Source organism: Saccopteryx leptura, chromosome 6 (assembly GCF_036850995.1).
Source record: "Saccopteryx leptura isolate mSacLep1 chromosome 6, mSacLep1_pri_phased_curated, whole genome shotgun sequence".
Taxonomy (NCBI): domain Eukaryota; kingdom Metazoa; phylum Chordata; class Mammalia; order Chiroptera; family Emballonuridae; genus Saccopteryx; species Saccopteryx leptura.
The window spans coordinates 169,825,605-169,837,902 of record NC_089508.1 but is presented as its reverse complement, the minus strand read 5'-3'; the positions used below and the strand labels follow the sequence as shown (position 1 = coordinate 169,837,902).

The 12,298-nt window shown below is 39.9% G+C and overlaps 1 protein-coding gene across 2 annotated transcripts in view; it reads right to left on the bottom strand.

The window, feature by feature from the left end:
• The window catches only part of SPINK5 (serine peptidase inhibitor Kazal type 5), a 64,959-nt gene that overhangs the window by 29,623 nt on the left and 23,038 nt on the right, over nt 1-12,298 (bottom strand). For both annotated transcript variants that reach the window (XM_066388203.1, XM_066388204.1), the window contains exons 6-13: nt 12,179-12,242; nt 10,945-11,072; nt 9,407-9,473; nt 6,122-6,249; nt 4,796-4,883; nt 3,967-4,094; nt 2,681-2,756; nt 1,392-1,519 (exon numbers count right to left, since the gene is read on the bottom strand). In XM_066388203.1, coding sequence (XP_066244300.1) covers nt 1,392-1,519; nt 2,681-2,756; nt 3,967-4,094; nt 4,796-4,883; nt 6,122-6,249; nt 9,407-9,473; nt 10,945-11,072; nt 12,179-12,242 — 807 coding nt within the window. The remainder of the gene's footprint in view (nt 1-1,391; nt 1,520-2,680; nt 2,757-3,966; nt 4,095-4,795; nt 4,884-6,121; nt 6,250-9,406; nt 9,474-10,944; nt 11,073-12,178; nt 12,243-12,298) is intronic.

Below are 12,298 nucleotides of genomic sequence, written 5' to 3'. Positions count from 1 at the left end.
TAAAACTTTCTTTTTGATACGGCATTTTTTAGTGATGGGATAAAATTATTAAAGTAGCTCCAAAATTTTGAGGTTTCTCATACTTCTTTAAAAGGAAAACTAATCTAAACTTTATCATGAGTCTAAGTGAACTAAAAAATTCCAGAAGCATTTTCTTTCCATACTGGGAAATTACGTATCTGGTAGTAGCAGAGCTGGCCACTAGGTGGCAGAATTACTTCCTTGTCACCAGAAGATGAATAGAGATGTAAAAAAAACCAGACCGAAACAAGCCTAAATACAGGCAAACAGACCTAGTAGAAGTTGATAATGGCTTTGCTAAATGATTACATCCTGTCTACCCCACACAGGGGAAATATTATCATTTTCTTTGCTTTTCCTGTGTTGATATTTCTATTACTCTCAACCTCTCTGGGCTTTATTTTTCCACCTAAAACCTGTAATAATACAGAACCTATTCTGTATGTTTGCTGTGAAGGTTAAATAAGATTAGGTAGCAGAGCTCTTAGCAAGTACATGATGATTATATGCATTCAGTAAATGTTGATTATGATGATTCCATGATCACAGTGTTGACTTCCACTCAATAAATGTTTCGTGCTTCCCTGGCCTGAATACTATGGGGTCAATCTGTTGGGTTAGATTGCTTTCTACCAGGGAAGACTGTGTGACTAAATCCTAAATCCAGACATCCTTGCATATAAAAAATAAGTCAGAGTAATCCTTTGGACAAAGATCATAAGACTTAAATAAATCATAGGCTTGTTTCAGGGGACATATCATGGCATTGATTCTAGTTCTACTTTAGACCCCTGTAACGGGCATCCAACTCATGAAAACTGCCATTCCTGACACAGCCTTTCTTTCTCTAACTGTTCATCTTCTGCCAAGTCCATCTTCATTTCGCACTCAAGCCTGTCTCCCTATAGCCCTCATCCATTTTAATTCTCTTCCTTGAGGTCACACTAAGTGAGTAGAAAGGTAGTGAGCTAAAATAACATCACCTCCAATTTGCCACGGACCACAATGGATATTTCACAGGTAATCTCACCCACTTCCTATATCAGCTGATAATCCTTCAGAAAACTAAACGCAATGAGTAAGGTTATCACAGAGCATTTTCTTTTCTGAAAAAAAAAAAAAGGTTCTGTATTCTTTCTGAAATATTCTAAAAGAAATTATCCTGTACCTCTTTACATCACAATAATTATTATCTGAAAGCTCTCTGCTTGCTACTTTGGTTTTGTGTGTGGGGAGGGGGTTAGGTTATTTAAATGTGACACTTAGAATTGAATGCTACACTGAAGAGGAAAATGCATTATTCACAGTTGCTTGAAAACACCTCTTGGCTCCATCTCCACACTCCTTCAGAAGCCCTGAGCTCTACTCACAAGTAGGCCTCACACATGGAACAGGTGTTGCCGTGCATTTTTCCGTCCGGGCCCTGGATGGGGTCATTCTCTCTGGTGCAGGGCAGTCTGCTGTTTCTCACAAACTTGCGATACTCACGGCACAGCTCCTGTCAAAACAGAGAAATCAGTTGAAACACCCATTTCACTCCTATCCAAAGCAGCAGATGGAACATCTGCATCAGAAACTAATGTTAGGTTTCTTTGAGCCCAGGGTTTTAGCTGTTTCTCTCAAATGTCAAGGTCAGTTCCACAAACAACACTCATTGGTTGCTAAGTGTTGGGGACAAATAAGACACAGTAGGATGTCACAATCCAATACAAATAAGAGGAGAGACAAGGAGATTGAGTTGTGTACTTGATCAGATATATAACAAACTATTTGTGGATTTTAAGCAGAGTGGTATTGAGACCTGATTAATATTTTGAAACTTTACTATGGTTCTGTTAGGGAGCACAGCTGGATAAAGGGATAGAACATAACCTAGATGAAAAATCAGGGGACTCTGTCATCTAAACCAGTGGTCCCCAACCTTTTTTGGGCCACGGACAGGTTTAATGTCAGAAAATATTTTCACGGACCGGCCTTTAGGGTGGGGCAGATAAATGTATCACGTGACCGAGACAAGGGTCAAGAGTGAGTCTTAGACGGATGTAACAGAGGAAATCTGGTCATTTTTAAAAAATAAAACATCGTTCAGACTTAAATATAAATAAAACGGAAATAATGTAAGTTATTTATTCTTTCTTTGCGGACTAGTACCAAATGGCCCAGGGACCGGTATCGGTCTGTGGCCCGGGGGTTGGGACCACTGATCTAAACAATAGGTCATAATAACTTACATAGGCTATGGAAACAAAACAAATATTGTGACATTTCAGAAATAAAAAATCATACTTTTGGTTTTTTGCTGTGTGGGACCGAGGTATTTTTATCCCCACTTAGATGTGAAATAACAAAAATTATTCTGTAGAAAATATACATGTAGAATCTCTGAAAAGCAGTAAGCAAAAGCCAGCACAGCCCGTGAGGGATGAAACTAGAACTCGGTGTTGCAGGCGTCGGATAAGTTATGCTTATTGTACAGGGTTAGTCTCGGAAGCAGCAAGAACTGATCTAGCTCCCAGAGCATTCCTGTCAATGTCATCCCCAGACTGGAATGTTGAGATCTTCTGGCTATTTTTACAGGACAATATTCCAACCTTTAGGTTCTCTGAAAGTTGCTCAAATAAACATGCCAAGTAGGACTTATTGGATGGAGTCAACTCACTGCAAATGAAGGTGCTTTTTCAGGTTCTCTCTTATTTCTTGCTTCTGCCTTTTTCTTTTCTTCCACTTGTGCTTGGCTGAATGAGAGAAAACGAGAGGAGCCATAGAACCAAATACAAGTAATGGTTTCTCCGCATTCCTGCATTGCTAATCTGTCCTCCCTCCTTCGAAAGAAGCCATTGTGTCCTTGAATCACTACAGACCAATGAGAAGCAACCAAAGAGCCTCCAGGATGGTAAGATACCAAAACTGCTTCTTAGTTCCTGCTTCATACTGAAAGAAAGATAGTAATTGTGGATCTGGAAAACTCGCTTTCTATAAACTACCTTTCTTGCCTGGGGTCAGAAAAGAATCAGCAATAATGTCCATGAATGAGATGATCAAAACTGGGACCCTGGTGACATGACACCTGGAGGCTGGAAGTGACCTTAACAATGCCTATCAACCGGTCCCCTTGTTTTACTGACAGGAAGTAAGTCAGAGAGGACTTCTGCTATACTTTTAGGATATGACTACAATTAGTCAAGGTCTCTTCCCTCAAGTCTATGATCTATCTACCCCATCATGCACATCCTAACCTTATTAATTCAACTTAAATGTGTTGCTTACTCATGGTTGTGTTATCTAAAGAAAAAATGTAGGGTGGGTAGAATCAGACCATCCAATGATAAATCAAATGATCCTAAACTTGTTTTGAACAATAGAATTGCATGGTATACATAGTGGTACTTCAACCATACACAGTTATCAATCAGAAGGTCATTGATTCTAAATGTAAATCAATTACTTAGACTAAGCTCAATCACATAAACTGAGAGCAGTTCCAATTTTTGAAAGCAAACTGTCAATTCTAACTTACTGAGAAATGTTCTATAAAGTAACATTGACTAAGGGTTCATGGTTTTGTCTTGAGCAACTTTAACGCTAGTAATCAATTTCTACATTACGTGCTAACTTTGGGCCCTCGGCCCTCTGGAAGATGCCTATAAACTTGTACAGCAGGTTCCCACCTGACATTTCAGCAGTAGGAAGAATGTGATATTTGTACAAGCTCATGGTTGTCAGGGTGTTCCTGCTCTAGGAGAATGAGTGACAGGGCAAAACAGACATCTTGGAATCAACAGCTTCCCGTACTTGCTCCCAGCTCTATTACTAACATTTTCAGTGTAACTTATTCAGCTCCTCCCCCTGTTTCCAGCTATAGTTTCCTCATCTGTGAAACCAGCCGGTTCTATCAGTTTAGCTGTAAGGCCCCTTTTCCCCTTGACAATCCAAGTCTATACTCACTAGAAGGCTTGACACATGGAACACAAGTTGCCGTGCATTTTCCCATCAGGACCCCGAACTGGGTCATTTTCTCTGGTACAGAAAAGTATCCCATTCTTGGAATGACCCTTATATTCACTGCAGAGTTTCTAAATAATGAAAACAAAAACAGTTTCGATATAGTTCTCTGCTTATAAATTTTAGATTCTCTTTACAAAAAAATATTGAAAAAGAGGAACTAAGAATAAAAATAAAATGTTTAGGACTTGAATAATTTCCTCCACATAGAGCTTAAAAATTGTTATGCCGCCCTGGCCGGTTGGCTCAGCGGTAGAGCGTCGGCCTAGCGTGCGGAGGACCCGGGTTCGATTCCCGGCCAGGGCACACAGGAGAAGCGCCCATTTGCTTCTCCACCCCTCCGCCGCGCCTTCCTCTCTGTCTCTCTCTTCCCCTCCCACAGCCAAGGCTCCATTGGAGCAAAAATGGCCCGGGCGCTGGGGTTGGCTCTGTGGCCTCTGCCTCAGGCGCTAGAGTGGCTCTGGTCACAACATGGCGATGCCCAGGATGGGCAGAGCATCGCCCCCTGGTGGGCAGAGCGTCGTCCCATGGTGGGCGTGCCGGGTGGATCCCGGTCGGGTGCATGCGGGAGTCTGTCTGACTGTCTCTCCCTGTTTCCAGCTTCAGAAAAATGCAAAAAAAAAAAAAAAAAAAAAAAAAAAAAATTGTTATGCCATAGCTATCATGTTATTAATGTAAATCTTATAAAATAATAGCTATAGTATAAGTTAGTTAAATGCGCACACCCACACACCCCAAAAGTCATAACTAGATTGATCAGACTCATCCTCACCTCAATTTCTCTTTTTACTTTGACTTTTTCTTCAGCCTTCCTCAGATTTTCATCCGCTTTATTTTTTGCTTCTGAAAAACGCCGTTTACTGGAGGAAGAAGCATAAACAAATTACTATGATGCTTCAAATCTTTGTGTTAGGTGCAAGCGGAAAAACAGCTAAGTATTCCTGAGTTCTTGTACAAAAGCTTTTCAATCACCTTAAAGTCCCTTATCAAATTAAAATCTCCACTATTTCCCCAAAGAACCCCTGTCTTTCATTTTGCCTACATATATATATCATTTCCTTCCATTGTAATGATCTATATTTTTGTCACCTTTTTTTTTCAATCTCCCCAGCTTACATTCTCCTTCCTTTAAGAAGATATCTCAGACCTCAAAGTGAAAATGAGTTCTACATCAGTCACCGTATTTTAGTATCTGAATATTCGCCTCCGATGGGACATTTTCATTTGATCTTGCACTATATACATGTATGTGTGTATATGTAAAAACATGGCTTACTTTTGCTATTTAGCCTTACGCTTCCTGATTGCAGCAATCTTCATTCATACATTCATTCAACATTCACTTAGTAACTATTTTTTTGGCAAGCATTGGCCTGGGCCCTGGGCATACAGCACAGTAGTACACAAAACAAACACAGGCCCTGTCTTTTGGAACATAGAGCCCAGCAGTGAAGACTGACAGTCAACAAGTAGTCATAGAAATAATTATCCCATTACCAATTGCAGTGATTGTTATGAAATAAAATAATTAAGAGTTATAAGGATTGGATTTCAATTAGAGATTTTAGGAGGTCTTATCCAAAGGAGGATTATGTTGAAATGCAATCCACAGAAGAGAAGACATTAGCTGGCCAAGACTGAGACAAGCTGGCTTAGGAGGGCATAGAAAAGGAACTCAGAGAGTTCAGGATCTGAAAAAAAAATAGGACTCTTTCACAATGGGATAATTACTGAAGGAAACAATCAAAGTTTTGGTACCTGCTTTTACCCTTATTTTGTATTATGACTACCTCATGGAAAGGCTTACAACCTTCATGAGAGGGACCGTTAAGTATTTTGTAATCCAGTTAAGTCTTAATGTTAAGTATTAAATATTAAGTATTTTGTAATCCAACTGGAAAACAGAATCCATTTGTACTCAGAAACAGACACCCATTATTAGGATCTACTTAGCGGTATTATGGCTTGTAGAGAACATAAAGCTGCTATGAAAATTCTGAACAACAAATCTTCAGCCCAACACTGTTCTTACTCATCATTCCAATCGATCTCCATTTCACCTCCTGGGTCACTCCAGAAAAGCCACAGCTCTACTCACAAAATTTCCGCACACAGGGCACACTTGTTGCCATGCATTCTGCCATCGGGGCCACGGACTGGGTCACTCTCCCGTGTACAATAAAGTCTTCCGTTCCTCATTTGGCTTTCATATTCCTTGCAAAAGTCCTTGAAAGAGACAAGTCATTACATGGAATACTCTTCCACATTTTTTTTTTTTTTTTTTTTTTTTTTTTTCATTTTTCTGAAGCTAGAAACAGGGAGAGACAGTCAGACAGACTCCCGCATGCACCCGACCGGGATCCACCCGGCACGCCCACCAGGGGCGACGCTCTGCCCACCAGGGGGCGACGCTCTGCCCATCCTGGGTGTCGCCATGTTGCGACCAGAGCCACTCTAGCGCCTGGGGCAGAGGCCACAGAGCCATCCCCAGCGCCCGGGCCATCTTTGCTCCAATGGAGCCTTGGCTGCGGGAGGGGAAGAGAGAGACAGAGAGGGAAAGCGCGGCGGAGGGGTGGAGAAGCAAATGGGCGCTTCTCCTGTGTGCCCTGGCCGGGAATCGAACCCGGGTCCTCCGCACGCTAGGCCGACGCTCTACCGCTGAGCCAACCGGCCAGGGCCCTCTTCCACATTTTAATACAGAAAACGTGCACCAGTGGTTCAGAGCCAAAGAGCATCAGGTCTCAAAGGTATTGGGAAACACGTATAACATATGAATGAGAATTAATAAGAAATAGTAATTACATTGTGAAATGTCTCCTTTATAGATGTTAAATGTCTCCTTTAGAGATGTTTATGTCTAATATTATAGGTGGACACCTCAGAGAAAGTGAATCTAATTCTCTTTCAGTCCCCACGTTAGAAAAGCAGAACATCAAGATAAATGTTTATTTAGAAAACCTTAAAACAGTAGTGATTACCCACCCCCCCAAATCTGGAAGTTTTATACTCAGATTTCTTGATGCTTTTTGGTTCAGTACTTTCAGGTTTTTATTTGTGTTTTGAAAACTTTATTATTTGCTGGAGGTTAAATTTACATACACACAATCTTAAATTACTGTAAGCTTGGAAATCTCTATATCAACAAATACATTTTGTGATGACATATATTACTGTAATATAATCTACAAAAAAATGCCCCCCTTCAGCTTTTCTTCCATTGTGAGACCTTCATCTTCCCATTTCAGCCATGTAAACATGGGCATAAAGAGTGTGGTTTGGAATCAGAAGACCTGGGCAGTTAGACTGGGCTTCAAACTCATGGAATGACCACAGCAAAGTTCCATCACCTTTGAGACTCAGATCCCATCCCCTACACAATGAGGTTTCTGGAAGAGATGCCCTTTGGGGCCTTTCTAGATCTGAGTTCTCTGATTTTTTCTTTTTTAATAACACATGTTTGATTAGGATCCTTTAAAAAGAGAATCCTAATTACCTCCTAAAAAAATATTTGCTTTTGGTGGAGCAATGGGTGTGCTCCCTCCTTCCTGGTTGTGACAATCTAGGAATACAGACATAGAGGACAGTCACCTGATAATCATAACATGGTAATAAAATCAATGCTAAGCGATTCCCATAGAGGAACAATGATAATTTCAGTTTATTAGTTGTGATTCACCTGAAGAAATACTTCTGTGAGCAACCCACAGACAATTTAATTATGGAGCAGATATTGAGCCATCGCTATAAAGCAGTCCTACTTAACATAATCATGTCCAATGACCCCAGCCATGGAGAAGATGAGGGAAAAGTAGCTGAGATGTGATGAAAGACAAGGGAAAAGAACTCTCTATGTTTATGAGTAATACAATGCTGACTACCACAAGATGACCCAAGGTTTTATTTTTTGTTTATTTATTTTTAAGAATTTTTATTTATTGATTTTTTTTTTAGAGAACGAGCTCGCGAGAGAGACATTGATTTATTGTTCCATTTGGTTCACTTATTTATATAAATATATTCATCTGTTGATTCTTGTATGTGCCCTGACCAGGGATCAAACCTGCAACCTTGGCATATCGGGACAACACTCAAACCAACTGAGCTACCTGGCCAGGGCCTATGCTGAAATTTAACAACTGTCACAAAAGAACTGCTTTTCAAAGTTCAGTGAGTATTGAACAAATTGTTGACAACTCTGAATGTTTCATGTTTCTTAACCAAAATACTGAATACCCTATGTAGGGTGGAAAATTTGCTTCATTGAACAGCATTATAAAGTGAAAGGTCAGGCCTTTGACTACCATATACTGGACCTGTCTCCCCTTAGGAAAACATATGCCCTACAATTTACAAAAATAGTACACTTGTATTAGCACAAAAAGGTGCAAGACATAGATCCCTACCCAACAGGATAGCAGAATGAGATCACTTATCCAACCTTCTCCTTTTACTGACAAGAAAATTGAGGCCCAGAGAGAAGAGATGGCTTGCTTGGTTTCACACACCCAGATCATGACAGTACTAAGGTGAAAAGTCAGGTATTCTGACTTCTCAACAAAAAGCTAGTCATTTCGCAAAGTGACTGTGTCACTTTCATTGAAAGTAGGCTTAATAACCGTGGTGAATTAAGAAATCTGGGCTGTATTACTTACAATGCCTATTATATTAACAAAATGAATAATATTTTCATTTAAATGACAAGTTAAATCATGTCAAAAATTCTAAAAACTTAGAGGCAGACTCATAGTCGGAATTCAGGCCGACAGCTGTTGGGTGGGGTGGCACTAATTGGGGGGATGGAGGTGTTGAGCAAAAAACTTAATTTTAAGTTTATTTTTAAAACCACAATCTCAATATTTGTTTTAGATTTTTTGTTTAACAGAAGCAAAAGCTTCACTGAATGTAGTAAACATAATGGAAAAGTGAGTAATTCCAATTTCTGTCAATGGGATTATATACAAAATATACCAGTGGTAATATTGTTCAAAAGACTCTAGAATCATTTTCAAAATTATTCCTGTCTAATTTATATTATGTTGCATTTTTTTATAATTTATTCAAAGCGAGATTAATTTACATGAAGCCTAAGAGAAGTCTGATGGAAATGAAGCAGAATTTAATTTGCATAAACTTTCTGGCTTGAATTCTTTTTTTTTTTAAGATGAAAATTTCCTATTTTGAGCTTTAGGGGGGGATGCTGTTTTAAAAATAAATTTAATAAAGATAGACTAGGGATCATGAACTAGGGGAATTGTGAAATTACGGGAAATAATTCAACGTGATAATGAAGAACAATATCAGTAAATTACCTGGAACATCTAGCCTATGTTTGTTAATATCTATAGCCACAAGAACCAAATTGTGTTGGTGGTGAGTAATTTACCTTTTCAGCACTTCGCCGAGTTCTGGTTTCATCTGGTCGCTTGCCATTTTCTTCCTTTTCTTTTAAGCTGGTCAAAGAAAGAAAACAGTTGGTCAGTTTATGGCTCGATGGTATTTTCAGTGTCCAGTTCTGCGCTAAGAACTTTCATATCCTCCACCCTAACTGGTTAACCTGATCCGCTCACACGAGACAAGCTTTTCGCTGTCTTGAATGCCTGAGCCAGAAAATTGCTAAAGATAAGGAAGGGTGTGAAACTGACTCACTGACAGTCAATTAGAAGCTTTGTTCTGGACAACGGGGATGGGTGTGAAACCTTGATTGACAAATAGAAGATAGTCAGGAAAAGTCTCTCCAACAGGCAGAACCAAGAGCTCTAAAACAATGCTGTGACAAGGTGAAACCAAACGGAGTATGTGAAATATTGTCATCCACACCCTATGTATGTATGCTTCTTTAGACCGTGTAAAGTATTTGTTTGCCTTCATGTAAAAGCATCATTGTGGATAAAACCTACACGAAGCTGAGTTTCTAAGTTCTTTCATGACATTTTTATCTAAGTGCAGTCTCATCCTACATTATAATCTTCATCATATAGAAAAACAAACCAGGAGTGAAAGGGGTCAAATTCTCTGTTTCAGCTAGAGCATGAAAAGAAACAAAGTCACAGAATGAGTGCAGGTTTTGAACTGTAAAAGCACATGTCTCCAGATTTTTTTTCAAAAGTGGAAATCAGGCTAATTTCCTGTCTAGAAACCAATTACCATCACTGTTTTGTAAACCTGATAGGACATGCCCTTGAATTCTACAACGGAGCACTGTAATTTTCAAAGGCAGGTGTGAAGTTTATTAATCTGTAAATCGTTCTCTGTCCTGATTATAAAGATCCCAGTGATGAATATAGAGCACTTTAAGGCTTGCTGGCATACGATTAGAGAGTTTATACCTTGTTTAACACCTGGAATATTAAAGACTCATTGGATGGTATTCAGAGCTGGGTCTCCATGCTGGGGGCCATGACAGGCACCCAGAAAAACATTAACCCAACAGTTCTTCCCTTTCATAAATTCCACCTTTTATACTTAAAATGAATTCAGCCACATAACATTATTATCATTATCATTATTATTATTATTATTTTAAATTAGGCTGTCATTTTAGTAAGAGTCTCTATAAATGCCAAAATAAAGCACTGCTTATCCAATGACTGGTCTGAGTTATTCCATATGAAAGTGGTTTTTAAATTTTAAAACATTATGCCTTATAAAAAACATTGTGCATTTTCAAGTCATTATAATTAAACCAATTAAGCCTGAATTTAATAACTAACCGAACCATCTCATCCCCTCCTTTTAAGAAACTTCGCAGTTGAAATGAATTACAGAGAAAAACCACTCTGTCTTCACTGTGTGAAGACAAAGGCTTGCATGCCTCAGAAGAAGAGCTTGCTCTCTCTGTGGAGTGGTTCTTGAGACAGCAGCCAAGTGCATCCCTATCGGGCCTGGCTACCTGGCCCGCCCGCCCAGGACGGTGATACTCACAACAGCTCAGCACACATCGCACACTTATTGCCATGCGTCCTTCCATCGGGACCAAGAACCGGATCGTTTTCCCTGGTGCATCCAAGTCTTCCATCTCTCACATAAGGCCGAAAAGCGCTACAAAGGTCCTAGAACAAGTAAAGAAACTGGACATTTGCCACCTTGACTGTCATACTTACAACCCTGTTCTCAGAAGTTTTATAGAACTCGGTGCCTCTCTAGTCAATGCATACCGGCCACCTGGAGTAGTCTCAGATGTACAGAAGCATAATTCGCATGGATCAGTATGGAACTCATTTACTTGTTTATTTCTTTATTAGTAAATATGGATAGCCTACTGTGTGCTAGAACTAAGGTAGAACACGATCCTTGCCCTCAACTTTCTCACTATCTTCAGGAGGACACAGACTAAGGGAGATTTAAAATATATGCTAAATGTCTTAGTGGGAGGTAACCTCAAGTGCATATAAAAAGGGCACCAAACCTTGACTTAGGAAAATCATTCAGTGTGAAAAACTCAAATGTGACATTCACTTTCTTCCCCTAACATCGTAGGCTCACAGAATTTTAGGGTAAAAGAAGCTATTTAATTCAAATCTCATTTCTAGATATGGAAACATTGGAACAGAATAGTTAAGTATGTAATTTTGTTCAAGGTCTTCTGACAGCAAGTGATAATGCTGGGGTTTCAACTTAGATTAAGTGACTGAAGTGTAGTGACCTTTCTATCTATTACACATATAGTTTCCTTTTAACTCGTTTTCTTTCCCTCCCTCCATCCTCCCCCCTCCCTTCCTCTCTCCCTCCTTTCCTTCCTTCCTTTCTTCCTTCCTTCCTTCCTTCCTTCCTTCCTTCCTTCCTTCCTTCCTTCCTTCCTCCCTCCCTCCCTCCCTCCCTCCCTCCCTCCCTTCCTTCCTTCCTTCCTTCCTTCCTTCCTTCCTTCCTTCCTTCCTTCCTTTGTCCTTCCTTCTTTCCTCTCTCCCTCCCTCCCTCCTTTCCTTCCTTCCTTCTATTTTCATGGGAAGCTGAAATAGAGCTGAAAGATCTAACTACCAAAGTAACCTGGTCTAGTTTCAGAAACTATCAATTGCTTTCAATCAAACAAGCAGAATCCTGGTTCAAGTACAGTAACAATGACTCCCAACCACCCCACCGGAGAAGAAGAGAAAAGCATCTTCTTTGTCTTCACAGTCAGCACCACAGTGCTTCCCACCACGTTGACATTTGTCCTTACCTGCTCTGCGTTACTGCGTTCACATTCCCCTTCACTTTTTATGCCAACTTGCGACTTGGCTTTACTGGAATTCAAAGTTAGTAGACACAGCAGTTTAGTATCACAGAACTTCTCATCATT